Source organism: Carlito syrichta, unplaced genomic scaffold (assembly GCF_000164805.1).
Source record: "Carlito syrichta isolate Samal-C Ts95f unplaced genomic scaffold, Tarsius_syrichta-2.0.1 Scaffold303676, whole genome shotgun sequence".
NCBI lineage: Eukaryota > Metazoa > Chordata > Mammalia > Primates > Tarsiidae > Carlito > Carlito syrichta.
In genome coordinates this window covers 172,031-193,334 of record NW_007247772.1, presented here as the reverse complement: position 1 = coordinate 193,334, position 21,304 = coordinate 172,031, and the positions used below count along the sequence as shown (strand labels likewise).

Genomic DNA, 21,304 nt, shown 5'->3' with positions numbered 1-21,304 from the left:
AAGGAGGGGCCTGACTTCTGTCTTCAATTCTCCAAAGGGCATCTGAGGCAGAGAAAGCAGACTTGTTATAGGGAGATAAATTTCTGTTCAATATGAAGAAGGGAATTTTACCAATTAGAGGGCACAAGGAGGTGGACTGGGCTGTCTTAGGAGTTCCCTGTTATAGGATATGTTCTAACGAAGACTGGCAACCAATTCTCAAGGATGTCAGAGAGAGATTTCATGAGTAAGATAAATGCTGGGCCCAATGACCACTATGGTCCTTCCAATGAAAAGTCTATGATTCTTTGTTATTTCCAGGTATTGGTACTTTGGACACTTTGGGAATAAAATGCAACCTGTGTTGGACATTCCCTTTTGTTCACAGGGGACATAAACCATCTTGCTCTCACAAGAGCTATTTCAATTTAATCCTTAGCACTTTGGCAAATTCATTTGTCCCCCATAAATGAGCTGATCACTGAGATAAAATGTCAACATGCTTTTATTTTAGAAAACTTTATTCAACAATATGAAAACAGGACCTGAGAAAACAGAAACGAAAGCTCAGGAGAGACTAGCAAAAATCTGAATAGTCAGCATCTGTGAACATTACACCTTCTTCAAATTACTGTAAGCTTGCCTGCTCATCTGCCTTGCTCCAGCAGTTCTCACTCTTCATTAAAACGTGAGCCCTTGTTTTTATCTGCTGCTTCCATGAGTTCACTATGCAGAACATTCATCTGGGAAGGAGAATAGCAAACAGATTTCTTGAGAGGAAAAGGAAATGTAGGAAAGCTTCCTAGACCCATGGTGATGGCATGAAAATCTAACCTTTACTTTCTGAGATCTGAGGGATCTCAGATTTGAGTCTTCTCTTGAGGAAGAGGGATCCCCTATTATAAAGGAGAAGGTACTTAAAACATAAAAGAGCCTTTGCTCTTGCTTGGTAACAAGGCTTTTTCTCCACCAAACCTCTCCCAGCGAGCTAATGGCCCAGACGTCTACAACTGAGAATGGTTCCTGGAGAAAATGCCTTTTAAAGCAGTTATTGCTTTGAGCAGAGGCCAGTCCTTCCCCACATGCACTGGCATTGACAGTAACACATCTTTTCAGAGCTCACTCTTGGCATTCCTCTTAATTAGATTCTATCGGCTATTCCTAAGTTTCTCCCTGTTCTTCGTCCTTCTTGGTTTTCACTCTAAGAAATTATTGTTTATGGTCCTCTAACTCTTGAAGTTATATGGAACCACTGAGAAGGACAATAATTAAGATCCTTTTCTAGTCAAGGGTTGGATCGAATCTGTATGGAGAGCCTAGCTGTAACCTCGCTGCCTCCTCAGTCATGCCATCCACCCTGACCTTCTCCCTCCTTACCCGAGTTTCATAGATTCTCTTGAGGGAGCTAAGGTGGTCAAGGAAACGCAATGCCAGGCCACACCATTTTTCAGCCGATACATATTTGCTCCTGCTATACATAAGTATTCCAGTATTCCAGGACTTGATCATCAGCCAGAGAATCTCCATTTCTGGGTAGCCTTCCTAAAATCCAAGAACAGTGGGTGTTTTGCAGTTATTACCCTCACAGCTCACTGTAGCACTACCTGTATCCATGCTGTGCCCCATTATTATTAAACAAACAACGGGTGCTCAGCAAAGGAAGGCCTATGCTCCTGGAGAGCAGGAGGAGAAAACTTGAAGATTTGTCAGCTGGAGAATGTTCCATTACAAGATCTCATGAAGAGACATATAAACTGAAAAGTAATGAGGTCCTCTTCAACTGAAGGAAAGAATTAGAAGCAGGTTAATAGACATTATGTTAATCTTTAGCATTAATAATATCTACCTAGCTATGAATAAAGGGCACATTTCTAAGATGGCTCCTTAGCCTTATCAATGGTCTTTAACATAATTAATCACATGATTATATTAGCTTCTTCACAACGCTTCACATTAGTGAAAAGGGTTGGTGTAAGGAGCTCCTTTTTCAGTCCTTGTATAGGAGACGGAGCACAAAAAGAGCGTTCATGTTAAAGTCCTTCATCTACACAATAGGTGTCAGGCCCTTGAAGGGGGAAATGTGATAGGAGACCTAGGCAACAGCTTCTAGAGAGTGTCAAGGTTGTTGTCTCAGCTGTCACTCTTTCATTCATTTGGATCCATAGAAAAATTACTACCTACAGAACACTATGAAAATAAGGGCGCTAAGAAGAATAAGACAAAACTTTTACCCCAAAGGATGAACAATGATTTTGAGAACACAAGGCATCCACATAATAAAGATGACTTCACAAGGTATGTGGTTAAGGGCTAGTAAAACATTGGGTGCTCTAGTTCAGTAAAAGAAATGAGCACTAGGATAGCACAGCCAGGGGTGGTCTAATATCCTTTGCCTAAAATACTACCCCATCCTTGTCCACTTGGTAGACTTCTACTTTTTCTTCAAATTCACAAGCAGAGTTAGTTATTTCTTTCTGTTCTCATGGCAAGCTTTACATTCCTCTAATATAACTTATATCACATTGTTTTGGAATGTTATTATTTATCTCCTTCAGACCACTGAGTTCCTCGAGGTACAGGGATTTTTTTTTTCTTGCTTACTTTTGTATTCTCAAAGTCCAGCACCGTGCCTGGCACATAACAGAGGCATAACAGATGTTTGCTGAATGAACATATTAACCAAAGAATGAACAAACAAACCAATATCCAGTCAAATGCTAACTCCTCAGTGAGAATTTCCTTGATTCTCACTATTTATTGCTCAAACCTCTTTGTCCCTTTGACATTTTGTTCATAGCACCATAATAGCACTTCTAACACTGTGCTGTCTGTCTTCTCCATTAGGCAAAGCTCCTTGAAGGCAACATGTCATTCACCTTTGTATATTCACATCCTGGCACAGTGTCTGATACAGAGTATGAGTGTTGTGATTTTAACTGAATGAATAAGTGACTGAACAAGCAAACATGGTCTTGGAGTGGATAAGCAGGATCTAGATAAACAGAGATTATATGACATGTCCAGAATAGGCAAATCCATAGAGACAAAAAGTTGATTAATGATTGCCAGGGGCTGAGACGGGGAGGAATGGGGAGTGACTGCTAATGGATATAGGGTTTTTTGGGGGGATGATGAAAATGTTCTAGAACTAGATGATACTTATTATTGCACAATTTTGTGACTACACTAAAAACCACTGAATTGTAGACTTAAAATGGTGAGTTTTATGGTGAGTTGAAATCTCAATAAAAATAAAAACATAAGTATTCAGAGAAAGAGAAGGGCATTCCATATGGGCAGAACAGAATAAATAAAGACTTGGATTGTACTTGACAGTGAGTATGTCTCAGGGAGACTAAGAGTTGTTTGACCTAAGCAGCTGATTTATGTAGGGGAGCTAGTGGGAAAAAAGACTGGAAATGTAGGATGGGGCTTCCTAATCCTTTCCTCAATGTGCTTCATCAGAACATTAGTGTCATGAGAAATGTTAACAGATGGTCTGTGAAAATAGAGTTCTTTAGTCAAATACATTTTGGAAGTGCTACATTCTGTTTATCACCCTTTGGTGCATTATGCTGCACGTTAGTTCACCAAAAGTTTAAGGAAGTTTTCCAGTAGAGAAACCATGTAACTTTGTGTATTTCGGGGCGTGTGGAATGTTTACTAACATTTTGTGAGCTGGAGTGTTAACAGTTTTGCATTACAAGCCATAGATTTTAGAATTTATCCTGCTGGTAATGGGAAGGCACTGAAATATATATCTATATACTTTTATTATTCACCCGTTAACTCCATAATATGCCAATCACGAGCTAGTTTTCAGCAGTTACTTTCCCATGATCATGGCTGCATGAGGATGTGATTAACTGGAAAACAGGGAGACCAGAGACATGACCACAGGTGACATCATGCAGCCCACGCCAGGGTCAAACAATTGTCAAGTTCGTTGGCAGTTTGGTAAAGTTGGTTCAGTTCTGCCCCCTTTGCCAGGCATATCACGTTTGTGGGGCTCCATTTCCTGATTGAGTTCTCAGTTGTTTTCTCCAGAATCTCACTGGCAACTGGCTACTGCAGCACCAGCCCAACCTTCTCTGCCTCCATGCTGGGGCACTTCCAATTAGAAAGATAATACTGTAGGTTGCTGAACTTGAGCTTCTCCAGAAAAGTCTTGTTCTCCATGAGGTCCAGCATGTTGAACACTTCAAACTTTCATTTTGGCGAGAATGAGAGCATCGCTCATGAGGTCTGGAAGTGGAGTTTGGGTCTGCACGTTGTAGAGGGAGTAAGCAGCTTTGAGACTCTTGTGGATCAGGTGGTTCATGATAGTGGACCGCAGCATGTAAAAGCTCAGGAAGTCCGTAACCTCTCCACCAGCGTTCTCCAGCACAAACGTGTGAATGATGTTCTCCTGGGGGTAGAACCAGTGTTCCACCTCCTCCTGGCTCATGACTGGTGTGAGGTGGAACTGCTTCAAATACCTGGTGAGGAGCTGGTGCACCACTGGAATGTCCTTCTTCTCCATTGGTCGCAGTCCAGCTGTCTTGGGGGCCTCTGGCAGTGGGTAGAGCTTTGTGGTAAGTTGCATGGTCATATTTCTGCTCAGGTGGGAGAACTTCACTTCAGTCAGCTTCCGAGGGTTTAGGGACCAATGTCAGTACCTGCAGGTGCCAACAGGCTTGGGTAGCACCACCCCCGCAGTGTAAACAGTTTGAAAGATGCCCTCCAGGTGAACCCACCTGGTGATATCCGGAATCAGGACTAGGGCCACCCTCTTGGAGTGCAGCTTCTTATGAACACACAGGAAGTTGATCTCCACCATCTTCTTCTGTGTGTCATAGATGTGGAAGTTTGCTGGGATGGCACTGATGAACCCAACCAGTTTCTGACTCAAGACCACTCGAACACCACAGTGCCATTGGGGCAGCCAGCTGGGCACCCAGAGAGCCCACAGAAGGAACTCTAGGGAATAGTCAAATTGGAAAACGTCGTCGTTTCCCACGTAGTTCTCATTCAGGAGTGTGTACAGCTCTTTCAGCATGCTATGGTCCCCTAAGCCCAAGGCATCCCAGTGAAGCCCTAGGGTAGGGTGTAGGGACTCCTGGAGGTTGTTGTCTTTGTCAGGCTCCACGCGCCTGTGGGTGTTCACTGCTTTGCCCAGCTTGGGGACAGCCTGCGTGTCCCGGAACTGGTAGCTCTGCTTGCTGGCCTCCTCCATGGTTTTGGCAGGTCCCTGGCCCACCAAGAACAGCTCATCGGCCTTCTATATTTCCTGGATCCTCTCTTCTGGCAACCAGTTCCTCCTCACAGGCAGGTTCTGGGTTGAATCTATCTCACTCACTGCCTTTTTCTTTCTTTGTTTCTTTTTCTTCTTTTTGGCTCCAGTGTCATTGGCTGGATACAGAACACTCCTGTTGTAGCTGTTGTCCTTTTCGTTCTCGCAGTCACTGCAGTGCTCATGGCCTTTGCCGTTCCCTTCCATCATCTGCGGTGGCAGAGGTGCTGGTGGCTTCACTGCTGTCTCACTCTAGTCTGCCATCTTGAGTTGCGAGAGCTGGGCCTGAAACTTTTTTTTTGAGTAGGAGTCTCACTCTGTCACCCATGCTGGAGTACAGTGTCACGCTCACGGCCACCCCACTGTCCACCTGCTGGGCTCCAGCGATCCTTCTGCTTCAGCCTTCCAAGTAGCTGGAACCACAGGTGCATGCTACCAAGCCCGGCTAATTTTTGATTTATTGTAGAGATGAGGTCTCGCCAAGTTGCCTGGGCTGGTTCCAAACCTGCGGGCTCAGGCAATCCTCTCGCCTCGGCCTCCCAAAGTACTGGGATTACAGGCTGAGCCACAGAGCCCGGCCTGAAACTTTTTAAGAAGGAAAGTGATATGATCAAAGTGTAGTTCCATTAAGATTAAAATGCTAGTGTGTTTAGAACAGACCTGCCTGTGGGAGACTTGTTTAAAAGGAGTTGTATGAGTCTAAAAATGAAATTATGAGGGTCAGAACTAAAATAGTGACAATGAAAATATAAAGGTGTAAGAAAACTCTAAAGAAAGAATAAATAGAACTTGGCAACTGGTTTGATATGGGAAATAAAAGGTCAATTGCAAATGGCTCTAAAGCACATAGTTTGAATGGCTGAGAGAATGGTGGTATCAATGAAGGAAAAATCTGGAAGGGAATGTTTCTGGGGATGAGCAACAAGGATAACAATAAGTTCTATCTTATTATTTTATTTTTTGAGTTGGAGTCTCACTCTGTCGCCCAGACTGGAGTGCAGTGGCACGCTCCTGGCCACTGCAGCCTTGATCTGCTGGGCTCCGGCGATCCTTCCACTCAGGCTTCCAAGTAACTGGAACTACAGGCGTGCGCTACCAAGCCCGGCTAATTCTTTGATTTATTGTAGAGATGAGGTCTTGCCAAGTTGCCCAGGGGGGTCTCGAACCCTCGGGCTCAGGCAATCCACTCACCTCAGCCTCCCAAAGCGCGGGATTACAGGCTGAGCCACCAAGCCCAGCTAATAAGTTCTATCTTAAACATGTTATGTTTGTGGTAACTTTGGAGATATCACGTAGGCTGTTGAAGATATGGCTTACAACTCAGGTAATAGTTATAGTGTATTAATTCACTTAAAGGATAGAGTATACAGAGTAGCAAAGAGTAGAGAATTATTTGGCCAGGTGTGATGGTTCATGCCTGTAATCCCAGCACTCTGAGAGCCTGAGGCAGGAGACATGCTTAAGCCTAGGGGTTTGAGACCAGCCTAGGCAACAGAGCGGGACCAAAAAAATAAATAAAAATAAAAATAAAAAAATAAATAAATAAAAAGCTGGGTGTGGTGGTGTGTGCCTATAGTCCCAGATCCTAGGGAGGCTGACATGAATGGGAGGATTACTTGAGTTCAGGAGGTTGAGGCTGCAGTCAGCAGCACCACTGCACTCCAGCCTGGGCAACAGAGTGATACCTTTCATATGTGTGTATGAACCCAACCAGTTTCCGAAACTAGAATATACACTAGAATTTTATTTTAATTTGCATTAGTTGCCCTCGTGCCCAGCATTGATCATGAAAATAATTCATTAATTCTCAATAAATAAATGCATCCATGCAGCTACTCAGTCTAAGGCAGCAAAGACTTGCCTACATGAAATACAAATCAATGCCAGCAAATCGAGGTGTTAGATCTGATGGCTTTTGGGGGCTCATATTTGAAATCAGTTTCCTCTGTCCTCAACATCTTAATACAGATGACAGTCATGCATATCTCTAACTGAATTGTAGGTGTCTTGGAGCATAGGTATCTATCTTTTAATGCTCTCCTTAGATTCCCAAAGTAAATATTGTGTACATCACTCTGTCACCCAGGCTGGAGTGCAGTAGTACAATTACCACTCCCTGCAGATACAATTCACATACCATACAGTTTACCTAAAGTACACAACTCATTGGTTTTTAATATATTCACAGTATTCAGAGTTCTGTCACCAGCATCACAATAAATTTTAGACCATATTCATCCCCCCCAAAAGGAAACCTCATGCCCATTAGCTCATTTTCCCCCAGTATCCTCCCATTTCCTGCCAATACACTTTCCCTGCCAAACCCTAGAAAACCACTAGTCTGTCGCTTATAGATTGGCCTTTTCTGAACATTTAAGATAAATGGAGTCAGGTAGTATGTGGACCTTTGTGACTGGCAGTTTTCATTTACCATAATATTTTCAAGGTTTATGCATGCTGCAGCATGTGTCAGTACTTCATTCCTTTTTATAGCCAAATAATATTCCATTGCATGGAAATATCACATTTGTTTATCCATTCATCAGTTAATAGACACTTGGATTGTTTTCAGTTTTGGTTATATGAACAATTCTGCTATGAACATTTGTATATGAGTCTATTTGTAGATATGTTTTCATTTCTCTTGGGTACGTACCCAGGAGTGAAATTTCTGGGTCATATGGTAACTATGTTTAACCTTCTGGGGAACTACCAGGCTGTTTTTCAAAGCAGCTGTACCATTTTACAATTACACAGACACCATATGAGAGCACTAATTTCTTGTCAACACTTATTATAACATGTCTTTTTGATTACTGCCATTTTAGTGGGTGCTAAGTGATAGATCACTGTGTGTGTGTGTGTGTGTGTGTGTGTGTGTGTGTGTGTGCGTGCGTGCATGTGCACGCATGTGTGTATTTAAGACAGGATCTCTGTTGCCCAGGCTGGAGTGCAGTAGTACAATTACCATTCTCTGCAGCCTTGATCTCCTCATTTAAGAGATCCTCCCACCCTAGCCTCTCAAATAGGACTACAGGTGTGTGCCACCATGCCTGGCTAATTTTAATTTATTTTTGTAGAGACGAAGGTCTCACTATGTTGTCCAGGATGGTCTCAAACTCCTGGCCTCAAGTAATTTTCCTGCCTTGGCCTCCCAAAGTGTTGGGATTATAGGCATGAGCCACCACACCTGGCTCAAGAAATGTCTATTCAAATCTTGTGCCCACTAAAATAATTTTAGTTGTCTTTATATTATTGAGTTGTAAATATTCTAAGCACAAGTGTCTTATCAGATATATTATTTCCAGCATTTACTCCCCCATTCTATGGGCTGTCTTTTTACCTTCTTGATGGTGTCCTTTGCAGAAAAAAAGTATTAATTTTGCTGAAATCTAATTGATCTATTTTTCATTTTATTGCGTGTGTTTTTTGTGCTATATCTAAAAAAACCATTGCCTAATCCAAGGTTACAAAAGTTTAAGACTATGCTTTTTTAAAAGTTTTTAAAAAATAGTTTTAGTGGCCAGGCTTGGTGGCTCAGCCTGTAATCCCAGCACTTTGGGAGGCCAAGTCGAGAGGACTGCCTGAGCCCATGGGTTTGAGACCCACCTGGGCAACTTGGCGAGATCTCGTCTCTACAATAAATCAAAAATTAGCCAGGCGTGGTAGGGTGCGCCTGTAGTTCTGACTACTTGGAAGGCTGAGGTGGAAGGATCTCCGGACCCCAGCAGGTTGAGGCTGCGGTGGCTGGCCGGGAGCATGCCACTGCCCTCCAGCCTGGGTGACAGAGTGAGACTCCAACTCAAAAAAAATGGTTTTAGCTTTTGCATTTAGGTCTTTGGCCCATTTTTGCATATGGGGTGAAGTTGGGGTTCAAACTTCATTCTTTTTGATGTAGCTATCCATTTTTCCAGTATATTCCAGATTATTTTTTCCATTGAATGATCTTGACAACCTTATCAAAAATCAATTGAACATAAATAAATGTCAGGGTTTACTTCTGGACTCTTTACTCTATTTCATTGATCTATATATTTATCCTTATGTCAGTACCACATTGTTTTGATTAATGTAGCAAGTTTTGAAATAGACAATTCAATGATAATAGTTATAATTATTTTATATAATTTTGTGTTTCAAAGAAGCTGAAAGAAGTAAGGAATGCAAGTATATATTTATAGTTTGTTATATTAACTTCCTATTTACCATTTCTGTCTCTCTTCATTTCTTCCTGTGGCTTAGAGTTATCTTCTAATGTCATTTCCATACTCCAAAACAGATTCCCACCTGCCTCTTTTGTGCTGTTTTTTAAAAAATTTGTATTGATATGTAATATTTTTAAAGAGCAGTTTTAGGTTCACAGTGAAATTTAGAGGAAGGTAGTGTTCCTATATGCCCACTGCCTCCACACATGCACAGTCTCCTCTATTATCAACATCCTCACTTGAGTGGTACATTTGTTACATTTGGTGAACCTAGTTGACACATCATTATCACCCAAAGTCCAAAGTTTACATTACAGTTCACTCTTGGTGTTGTACATTCTATGGGTTTTGACATACATAGCCACCATTAGAATATCACACAGAGTATTTTCACTGTCCTAGAAATCCTCTGCTCTGCCTTCCCTCCCGACAACCCCTGGAAACTACTGGTCTTCTTACTGTCTCTGCAGTTTTCCTTTTTCCAGAATGTCATATAGTTGGAATCATCCAGCATGTAGCCTTTTCAGATTGGTTTCTGTCACTTACTTATATGCATTTAAGTTTCTTTTCATGGCTTAATAGCTCATTTCTTTCTAGTGCTGAATAATATTCCATTGGATGTAACATATTTTATCCATTCTGTGCTGCAATTTTTATAGTACATTTTTATAATGTCAGAAGCCCATCAAAGCAATTATATAATGAGTTTTATACATTTGCTTTTTAAATCAGTTAAAAAAAGGATAAGAAATATGCATTTATGCTGTTTTTATAATTACATAATTACCTTTACTGAAACTGTTTGTTTGGATTCAAGTTATTGTCTGGGATCACTTGCTGTTAGCTTGAAGAGTTTCCTTTAGTATTTTTTGTAGGCAGGTTAGCTAGCAACAAACTATCTGTTTCTTTATCTGGGAATGTATTTATTTCTCTTACATTTTCGAAAGGTAATTTTGCTGGTTATAGTATTCATGGTTGATCATTATTTTCTTTCACTATTTTGAATATACTGCTACTTTCTGGTCTCCACTGTTTCTGGTAAACTCAGCTGTTCATCTTCTTAGGGTTCCTTTCTACATGATAAGTAATTTTTCTCTTTGTATTTGGTTTTCAGTATGTTCAGTGTAATGTTTCTGAGTGTGGATGACTTTGTGTATTCTATTTGGAGTTTGCTGAGCTTCTTGAATGTGTAAATTTATGTTTTTTCATCAAATTTGGGTAGTTTTCAGCCATCATTTCTTTACATATTTTTTTCTGTTTCTTTCTCTCCTATCCTTACAACTCCCATTATGTGTATATTGGTTTACTTTTTTTTTTTTTTTGAGTTGGAGTCTCACTCTGTCACCCAGACTGGAGTGCAGCGGCCGCTCCCAGCCACCACAGCCTCGACCTGCAGGGCTCCGGCGATCCTTCCGCCTCAGCCTTCCAAGTAGCTGGAACTACAGGCACACGCTACCACACCTGGCTCATTTTTTATTTATTGTAGTGATGAAGTCTCGCCAAGTTGCCCAGGCAGGTCTCGAATCCGGCAATCCACTCACCTCAGCCTCCCAAAGGCGTGGGATGACAAGCAGAGCCACCGAGCCCGGCTTATATTGGTTTACTTAATGATGTTACATTTTCTCTGAGGCATTGTTCTTTATTTTCAATCTTTTTTCTCTTTTTTCTTTGGATTACATAATGTATCAGTCTGTCTTTAAAATTTGCTGACTATCCTTCTGCCAGTTCAAATCTACTGCTGAGAGTCTCTAGTGAATTTTTCATTTCACTTAGTGAAACTTTTTACCTCCAGATTTTCCATTTGGATATTGAAGAATACTCTGTGTCTTCATTGGTATTCTCTGTTTGATGAGACATTATCATAACATCTTCCTTTACTTCTTTAAGCATGGCTTTCTTTCGTTCTTTGAGCATACTTGTAATGGTTGCTTTGACATCTTTGTTGAATCTGATATTTGTACCCTCTCACAGTATGTGTTACTTGATAGGTCACACTTTCCTGTTTCTTTGCATGTCTCATACGTTTTTTATTGAAAACTGAACATCTCAGGTAACACATTGTAGCAATTCTGGAGATTGATTCCCCCCACCCTGGGGCTTCTTTTTTGGTAATTGTTTGCATGTTTATCTGTTTAGTCACTTGACTGGACTATTTTAGCAAAGTCTATTTCCATCGCATGTAAAGTCTCTTATGTTGCTTCTCAGAGGACACGACCTTGGTTATGTGCATAGTCACCCTGTGGTTGACATATAGCAGGGTTGTTTTTTTGACTATCTCTTTCTCTGATGTCTCTGTTGAGCTGTTAGCCTCTGCTGGTATCACACCCAGTGATCAGGCTGCACTAATTTCATGATGATCACCCTATTGTTTTTAACAATGCCCTGGGGCATAAATTGTTCTAGAGTCTGATCCAATGAAATTCAGGTCACTTTGCAGGGGCAGTCTTTGAGACAAGTCTTTGACATTTGTTCTGACTCCAGTAAGGCAATTCTTAGCTGTCTCTTTCATGGTTCTCTCTAGTAATCACTATTTAGGGAGTACAAGTGTAGATTTCTTACATGAATATATTGCATAGTGATAAAATCTGAATGAGACTAGAAACCAGGGACACTGACTCCTGGTCCTGACTGCCCTCTATATTTTTAATATTATTGAAAGCATACCTTCTAAAGAAATATATTTTTGCTTATGTACATTTCCTTGATTAAAATTATGAAGTTGAACAACTTTGCATATGCTTATTATCTAATATTCTTTTGTATATTGCCTATCATAGCTTCTGCCCATTTAAAATTTTTTTTCTATATTTAGAGAGTACAAGTGCAGATTTCTTACATGAATATATGGCATAGTGGTGAAGTCTGGGCCTTTCGTTTACCCATCACCTGAATAGTGACATTGTACCAAACAGGTAATTTTTCTTTTTCTTTTTATTATAAAGATGTGGGCTACAATTCAGAGTTAGGTATACAAACGTTGATTATGCAGGTACCCTTGTTGATGAGGTATGCTCTTCCCTCCCCAGCAGTTTCCCTCAATTGCCATTCCCCCCCGAACAGTTTCCCACTACTGTCAATTGCTTTCTTGTAGTATTATAATTGTTCAAGATCCGCTTATCAGTGAGAACATATGGTACTCTGTTCTTTGTTTCTGTGATAGATCACTGAGTATGATCGAATCTAAATCCATCCAAGTTGCTGCAAAAGTCCATATGTTTGTCCTTTATGGCTGCATAATAGTCCATTGTGTATATGTACCACACTTTTTTATCCAGTCCAACTGCAATGGGCAACATGGTTGGTTCCATGTTTTTGCTATTGTGAATAGAGCTGCAACAAACATATGCGTGCAGGTATCTTTTTTGTAGAATGATTTGAGTTCCTCTGGGTGGGTACACTGCCAATAGGGGAATTGCTGGGTCATATGGAAGGTCAATTTCTAGTTCTTTCAGAAACCGCCACACTGTCTTCCAAAGAGGTTGCACTAGTTTGCATTCCCACCAGCAGTATAGAAGTGTTCCTGTTTCTCCATATCCTTGCCAGCATCTGTTGTTGTTTGTTTTATTAATGATGGCCATTCTTACTGGGGTTAGGTGGTATCTCAATGTGGTTTTGATTTGCATTTCTCTGATGATGAGTGAGGCTGAGCACTTTTTCATGTGTCTGTTGGCTGCCTATATATCTTCTTTTGAGAAGTGTCTATTCATGTCTTTTGCCCACTTTTAATTTTTATTTATTTATTTATTTTTTATTTATTTATTTATTTTGAGTCGGAGTCTCACTCCGTCACCCAGACTGGAGTGCAGTGGCCGTTCCCGGCCACTGCAACCTCGACCTGCTGGGTTCCGGCGATCCTTCTGCCTCAGCCTTCCAAGTAGCTGGAACTACAGGCGTGTGCTACCACACCCGGCTAATTTTTGATTTATTGTAGAGATGAGGTCTCGCCAAGTTGCCCAGGTGGGTCTCGAACCCACGGGCTCAGACAATCCACTCACTTTGGCCTCCCAAAGCGCTGGGATTACAGGCTGAGACACTGAGCCTGGCCTTTTGCCCACTTTTTAATGGGGCTGTTTGTTTTTTTCCTTTCGGCACGTTTGAGTTCCTTGTAGATTCTAGATGTTAGGCCTTTGTCAGATATACAGTTGGCAAATATTTTTTCCCATTCTGTGGTCTGTCTCCCTGCTCTCTTGATGGTTGCTTTTGCTTTGTAGAAGCTCGTTAATTTGATGAGGTCCCACTTGTCTATCTTATTTCTTAAGGTATGGGTATTTAGGGTTCTGAATGGGAATTGGTTGCCAGTTCCAATTTCCATAAGGGTGTCTCCTGCATTTTTTAAGATTCTTATAGTTTGAGGTTTTACGTTTAGGTCTGTGATCCATTTAATTTTTCTGTATGGTGATAGGTAGGGGTCCTGTTTCAATCTCCTGCATGTGATCAGCCAGTTTTCCCAGTACCATTTACTGAATAGGTTCTCCTCTCTCCAGTGGTTGTTGTTGAAGGCTTTGTCAAAGATGAGTTGGTTGAGAAATTGAGGCTTTGCTTCCAGAATCTCTATCCTGTTCCATTGGTCTATGTGTTTGTTCTTGTACCAATACTAGGCTGTTTTGATTATTGTAGCCTTAAAGTTTAAAGTCTGGAAGTGTAATAATACCTCCTGCTTTGTTTCCTTTGTTAAGATTGTTTTGGCTATTCATGGTCATTTATGTTTCCATATGAATTTCCTAACAGGTAATTTTTCAACTCTCACCCTGCTTCCACTCGCCCATCTTTTGTAGTCTTCAATGTCTATTATTCCACTCTGTATGTCCATGTGTATGTACCCATTGTTTACAGTGGATGACTTTCTGTTTCTGAGTTATTTCACTTAGGATAATGGCTTCTGGTTCCATTCATATTGCTGCAAAAGATATGGTTACATTCTTTCTTATGACTCAGTAGTGTTCTGTGGTATGTGTGGATATGTGGAGATGTATATAATTTTATTTGTCCAATTATCTGTTGGTAGACACTTAGGTTGATTCCATATCTTTGTTATTATGAATAGTGCTGCACTAAACATGAGTGCAGGTATTTATATGGTACAATGATTTCTTTCCTTTTGGGTATATAAGATCTGACAATTAAGTTCACAGACTCATCCTAGAAAAAGTGCTGCATAACTCATTGCTGAATATCACTACAGTCACCTTCAAAGTACTCCTCTTGGGAAGCTAAGCACCAATATCAGCACCTAGTCCACCTGTTAAAGCAATTTTGGAACTCTTTTCCTGGAATGGCCATCAGAACTGCTGTTGTATTACCCTTGATGTCCTGAATGTCATTAAAATGTCTTCCTTTCAATATTTCCTTTGTCTTTGGGTAAAAACAAAAGTCACTGGGGGCCAGATCAGGTTAGTAGGGAGGGTGTTCAAATACAATTATTTGTTGTTAAAAACTCCCTCACAGTGCTGTGTGAACTGGTGCATTGTTGTGATGCAAGAGCTCCTTTGGGACCATTTTTTGCACATACCTTTCTCATGCCAAGATTTTCGGTTAAGATTTTCTTGTTTCTCTATCAGTGTTTATTTAGTCTTCTATGCTTTCACAGTCCACCAATGATTCTGACGCACAATTCAACAAATTTTTTCAATGTTTTTATTGGTTCTGCTCGTTACTGGCTGTCCAGACTGCTCTTCATCAGTGATATTTTCTCTCCCCTCAGAAAAACTTTTAATCCATTTGTATACTGCCATTTTCTTCATGACATTATCCCCATAAACTTGGACTAGCATGTCCCTGATTTCACTTCCACTCTTGCCAAATTTAACAAGAAATGTAATGTTTGTTGCTCTAATTCAAGCTCTGGCATTCTTGCAATGGCACACAAAAGCATGAAACAATAATGAATGCCCCTCAGCAAGACACTGCCACACATTGGCACGAACACAGCTGTGAGACACTGATATACCAAGGTTATGAAACTTTACTGAATTGTTTGTACAGTGCTGCCAATGTAAGTGCACAGTGGCAAGTTCACAAACTTAATTGTCAGACCTCGAATACCCAGTGGTGGAATTACTGGATCAAATCTACTTTTAATTCTTTGAGAACTCTCCATACTGTTTCCCATAAAGTTTGTACTAATTTACATTCCCACTAATTTACATTCCCACTTGCAGTGTATAGGTGTTCCCTTTTCTCTGTACCCTGACCAGCAACTATTGTTTTCAGACTTTTTAGTAATAGCCATTCTGACTGGCATAAGATGGTAAACTGTGGTTTTAATTTGTATTTCTCTGATGATTAGCAATGTTGAGCATTTTTCATAGGTTTGTTAGACACTTATATGACTTCTTTTGACATGTCTGTTCATGTCTTTTGCCCACTTTTTAATGTGGTTATTTGGTTTTTTTGTGTGTGTTGAGTTGAGTTCCTTATAGATTCTGGATATGAACCTTTTGTTAGATGCATAGTTTGCAAATTTTTTTCCCTCATTTTGTAAGTTGTCTGTTTACTTTGTTGATAGTTTCTTTTGCTGTGTAGGAGCTTTTTAGTTTAATTAAATTCCACTTGTCTATTTTTATTTTTTGTCACATTTACTTTTGAAGACTTCATTATAACTTCTTTGCCTGGGATAATGTCTAGAAGGGTTTTTCCTAGGTATTCTTTCCTTTGCTCCATCCATTCCTTCCTCCTTCCCTCCCTTTCTTCTTTCTTTCTTCCTTTCTGTTGGAGTCTCACTCTGTCACCTAGACTGGAGTGCAGTTGCATGCTCATGGCCACTGCAGCCTCGACCTGCTGGGCTCAGTCGATCCTTCTGCCTCAGCCTTCCAAGAAGCTGGAACTGCAGGCATTCGCCACCATGCCTGGCTAATTTTTTGATTTATTGTAGATTCAAGGTCTTGCCATGCTGCCCAGGCTGGTCTCGAACCTCAGGACTCAGGCAATCCTCGTCACCACCTCCCAAAGTGCCAGGATTACAGGCATAAACCACCACACCTGGTGGTTTTCTCCTAGGATTTTAATAGTTCCAGGTCTTACATTTAGTTAATTTTTGTATATAGTGAGAGACAGGAGAAGCAGGGGTCCACTTTCATTCTTCTGCATATGGCTAGTCAGTTTTCCCAGCACCATTTATTGCATATAGTGTCATTTCCCCTGTGTGTACCTTTGTTGACTGTGCCAAAGATCAGTTGGTTGTAGGTATGTGACTTTATTTCTGGGTTCTCTATTCTGTTCCATTGTCTATGTGTCTATTTTTAAACCAGTACCATGCTGTTTTGGTTATTATAACATTGTAACATAATTTAAAGTCAGGTGTGATGTGATGCTTCCAGTTTTGTTCTTTTTGCTTAGGATTGTTTTGCCTATTTTGGCTTTTTTTTTTGGTTCCATATGAATTTTAAGATTTTTTTCCCAATTCTGTGAAAAAGGACTTTGTATTAATAATTTGATAGGGATAGAGTTGCATCTGTAGATTGCTTTGGGCAGTATGAGTATTTTAACTATATTAATTCTTCTCATCCATGAGCAGGGGATATTTTTTCATTTGTTTGTGTTATCTATTATTTCTTTCATCAGTATTTTAATAGTTCTCCTTATAGAAATCTTTCACCTTCTTGGTTAATTATATTTCTAGGTATTTTATTATTATTTTTTGCTTGGTATTGTAAATGGGATTGCCTTCTTGATTTGGTCTTCAGTTAGATCATTATTGGTATCCTGGGTCATTTATTAGTCTATGTAACTGGATTTATTTGTTTCTTGTACAGCTTGTGGGTAGGCCCTCTTTACTCCATAATTTTAAAAGTGTTTTCCTGTATTTTTTCTCCTAATGCTTCTATAGCTTTGATTTTATGTTTAGTTCTTTAATCTATATGAATTTTCATTTCTTCCTTTTGAACATTTTTTGTGTGCATGATATAAGGTAACAAAAATAATACTAGTAGCTGCCACTTATATAGTACTTACTATGTATAAGACACTGCTTTAAGTACTTTATATATATTAGCTTATTTCTTACTACTAATAATGCTGTAAGGCAGGCAGTATTATTATATTTATTGTACAGATGAGGAGACAGAGGTGTAAAGAGTTAATTAATATTACCAAGGTCATACAGCTAGTAAATGGTGTAACCAGAATTTCTTTGACCTGGCAATCTGGCTCCAAAGTCTGTGCTCTTAACCACTGTGCTATACTGCCTCTCAGTTTAAAGGTAAATATTTAAATTTGCTTTTTAAATTGTCCCAATATCATTTTAAAAACAGATCATTCTTCCCTCAAATATTTGATATACCTCCTTCACTGCATACTAAGTTCTCATAGATATGTGGATATCTCCTTCTGGGCTCTATTCTCTTCTAAGAATTTATTTGTGAACTTTTTAATACTAATATCACACTTTAAAAATCACTATCAATTTTAGTTTTTAAAAATATTTGAGCCGGGCTCGGTGGCTCAGCCTGTAATCCCACGCCTTTGGGAGGCTGAGGTGAGTGGATTGCCTGAGCCCACGGGTTCGAGACCCACTTGGGCAGCGAGACCTCATCTCCACAATAAATCAAAAAATCAGCTGGGCATGGTAGCGCATGCCTGTAATTCTGGCTACTCGGACGGCTGAGGTGGAAGTATCGCCAGAGCCCAGCAGGTCGAGGCTGTGGTGGCCGCGAGCGGCCACTGCACTCCAGTCTGGGCGACAGAGTGAGACTCCAACTCAAAAAAAAATAAAATAAAAAAAATAATAAAAATATATATTGGGGTCATTGCCTTGTTAAGCTATGATCTGGCCATGTGTTCTTTGAGCTATGGTCAGGCCATGTTTTCCTAAACTTTGACCCCCTCCCCTACCTTGGGAAGGTGAATTTCCTCTCTCTTCTCTCTAATTTACTTTCTAAATAAACTATACTTTCTAAATAAACTATAGATATATCTAAAATATATGTATATCTATATATCTATCTATCAATCATATATATGTGTATACACACACACACACACACACACACACACACACACACATATATATATATATATATTGGGGCCAGGTGGTATGACTTATGCCTGTAATTTCGGCATTTTGGGAGGACAAGGCAGGAGGATCACTTGAGGCCAGGAGTTCAAGACCAGCCTGGATAACATCATGAGACTTCATCTTTACAAAAAATAAAAAATAAAGAATTGTCCAAGTGTGGTGTTGCGCACCTGTAGTCCGAGCTACTTGGGAGGCTGAGATGGAAGGATCACCTGATCCCAGAAAGTTGAGGTTGCAGTGGCCCCTCATCATGCCACTGTACTCCAGCTTGGGTGATGGAATGGGTCCCAACTCAAAAAAAAAAGTTAGCTCTTGTTGTCCACATTGTCAGTTAGATTACAGCAAGGCCTGAAGGAAGGCAGTGGCAACATGGAAATGTTGAGGAAAGGGATTTGAGTGTGCCACTGCACTCCAGCCTGGGTGACAGAACGAGACTCTGACTCAAAATGTATTGATTGTTATGACTCATTTCCTTTTGGGAAAGAATTTCAAAATCATCTTATCAAGTTCTATTAAAAAGTCTATTAAAAAAATCTTACTGCGATTTTAATGTTGATTAAATCTAGGGAAATTGACTCTTTTATATTGCTAAGTTATCCTGTCCAAGAATATGGTATATATTTCCTGAGTAGCTGATTAGGGAACTAATTACAGTCTCCTGAGTAACTGGGACTATAGGTAAGTGCCACCACACCTGGCTTAGTTTTTATTTTTTGTGGAGATTAGGTCTTGCTATGTTGCATAGACTGGTCTTGAACTCCTGGGCTTCAGCAATCCTCTTGCCTTGGCCTCCCAAAGTGCTGGGATTTCAGGAATGAGCCAGCATGCCCAGCCAGCATTTTTTTTCCTTAAGGACAGAGTCTCACTCTGTCAGCCATGCTGAAGTGTAGTGGCACAATCGTGGCTCCCAAAAGCCTCTACTTCCTGGACTCAAGCAATCCTCCTGCCATGGTCCCCTGAGTAGCTAGGACTACAGGTTTGCACCACCATGTCCAGGTAATTAAAAAAAAAATTAGCTGGACATGGTGGTGCCTCACTATACTGCCCAGGATGATCTTGAACTACTGGCCTCAAGTGATCCTCCCACTTTGGCCTCCCAAAGTGCTGGGATTACAGGCAGGAACCACCATGCCCGGCCAAGATCTATGCATTTTTGAAAACAGAATGAAAATATCTGTAGGAGTGAAAATGATGGCAAGACAGTAAAGTGTTTCAGGAAGTAGAAGGAGATTGAACTGACAGTGCAAGGTTGAGAAAATTTCTTTTTGGGAAAAATGAATAGACAGGTACAGTGGTAGAATGTTATGGCTGTGACATGGCCTGATAAGAAATCTCAGTAATGACTTTGATCTTCTCAATTAAAATGATATGATGAGACAATCTAATGAGGAGTGAGATAGATCTAAGTTTTTATGAGGGTAGAAAAGGTTTGAAGCAACCACTTTGAGTTTGCCAAAACGTTAACAGCAATGAAAGTATTTCTGAGCAGCAATGAGAACCTGCTGAAAATTTAACAGCATGAATCAGTACTGGGCCAAATCTAAATGGTTCTTTGCACAATTCTGCTGTTCAATATTAGGATCACAAGAATTGATGGTGGTGAAAAACGATATATAGTCAGTAGAAAAACTTCGAGCTAGCAATCTTGAAGGTAGAGCAATGCTATAGTGAGTGCCTTATACGGATACAGACAATGGTCAAAGAAGGGCAAAAAACTGAAGCTGTGAGGTGGAAGAATTGCTAATATGGATGCCAAACTCACTTAGGATAATATATAACAATGAAGGTACCAAGGAAGAAAAAAGTGGGCCCAGAAGGTGCCAGTACATGACAACATTGGTGATTAAGAGATAGATTTTAAGTGAAGAGAAACAGCAGGAGAGGGTGTGTAAATAGTACAAAGTGCCATCAGGGAACAAGGATCCAGGTAATTTAGTCCCTTCTGCTGAGAAAATGGGAGTGGGGGAAAATGAGACCTCCACAAAAATGGGTAGTGAAAAATGGTGTTGTTTTCTTGAGGGAAGATCCTGATTTGTTCTAAGAAGAAGGGAGAGGAGGAGGCAAAGGTTGATGATAAAGATAATATTGACTATTGTCTGGGAAAAGTCCTGTCTTGTTCTTCAGGTTGGATGAGGTTATGGATAGATAGCCTTAAGGGTCAGAGTAAGGATTTGGAGTCTATAGAGTTGTTAAGAGATTTGTAGGAAAGGGAGTGATATGGCAAAGATTGTGTTTTGGGGAGATATATTTGATAGGGATGCACAGGGAAAATTGGAGAAGAGAAGAAATCACCAGAGACCTATTAGGAAACTAACTACAGAACCATAGGAGAGACACAATATCAAAGTCAAACTCAAGATGCTTTTGCATGAACCTCAATTCCAGTCTCAGGGAGATGTGAGGCTTGGAAGAAGGAAGATTTAGATGAAAGAAAACCCAAAGACAATTGTTTTTTTGCTTTGCTGCCCTGTGAAGAAAGAACACTGGGTTCAATTTTAAGCTTTGCCATTATATAGTTGTATAACCTTGTGTAAGGTATTTAACCTTTCAATGCTTCAATTTACAAAATGAGCTTGAATTAGGTAACCTCAAAGATCATTAGTTTCCTGTTCTAAATTCTTTCATTGAATGTAACCTTACCTTATATTTATTTTAGATATCAATTGTCTTGCCTATTAACTAATACAAGATTGGCAGAAGTAGGAACTAAGACGAAACAAGAGAAGAAAGATGATACAGATAAATGTGCTTCTTAAATTTTAATGTGCATACAGGTTACTTGGGAATATTGTTAAGATGCAGATTCTCATTCAGTAGTTCTGGGTTGGGGCCTGA

The 21,304-nt window shown here is 40.2% G+C and overlaps 1 protein-coding gene across 1 annotated transcript in view; it reads right to left on the bottom strand.

The window, feature by feature from the left end:
- Window positions 1-650: 650 nt before the first annotated feature.
- Window positions 651-21,304, bottom strand: part of TEX11 (testis expressed 11) — a 179,021-nt gene continuing 158,367 nt past the window's right edge. The window contains exons 18-19 of the mRNA XM_021712871.1: window positions 1,357-1,521; window positions 651-722 (exon numbers count right to left, since the gene is read on the bottom strand). Of these exons, the coding sequence (XP_021568546.1) occupies window positions 651-722; window positions 1,357-1,521 (237 nt within the window). The remainder of the gene's footprint in view (window positions 723-1,356; window positions 1,522-21,304) is intronic.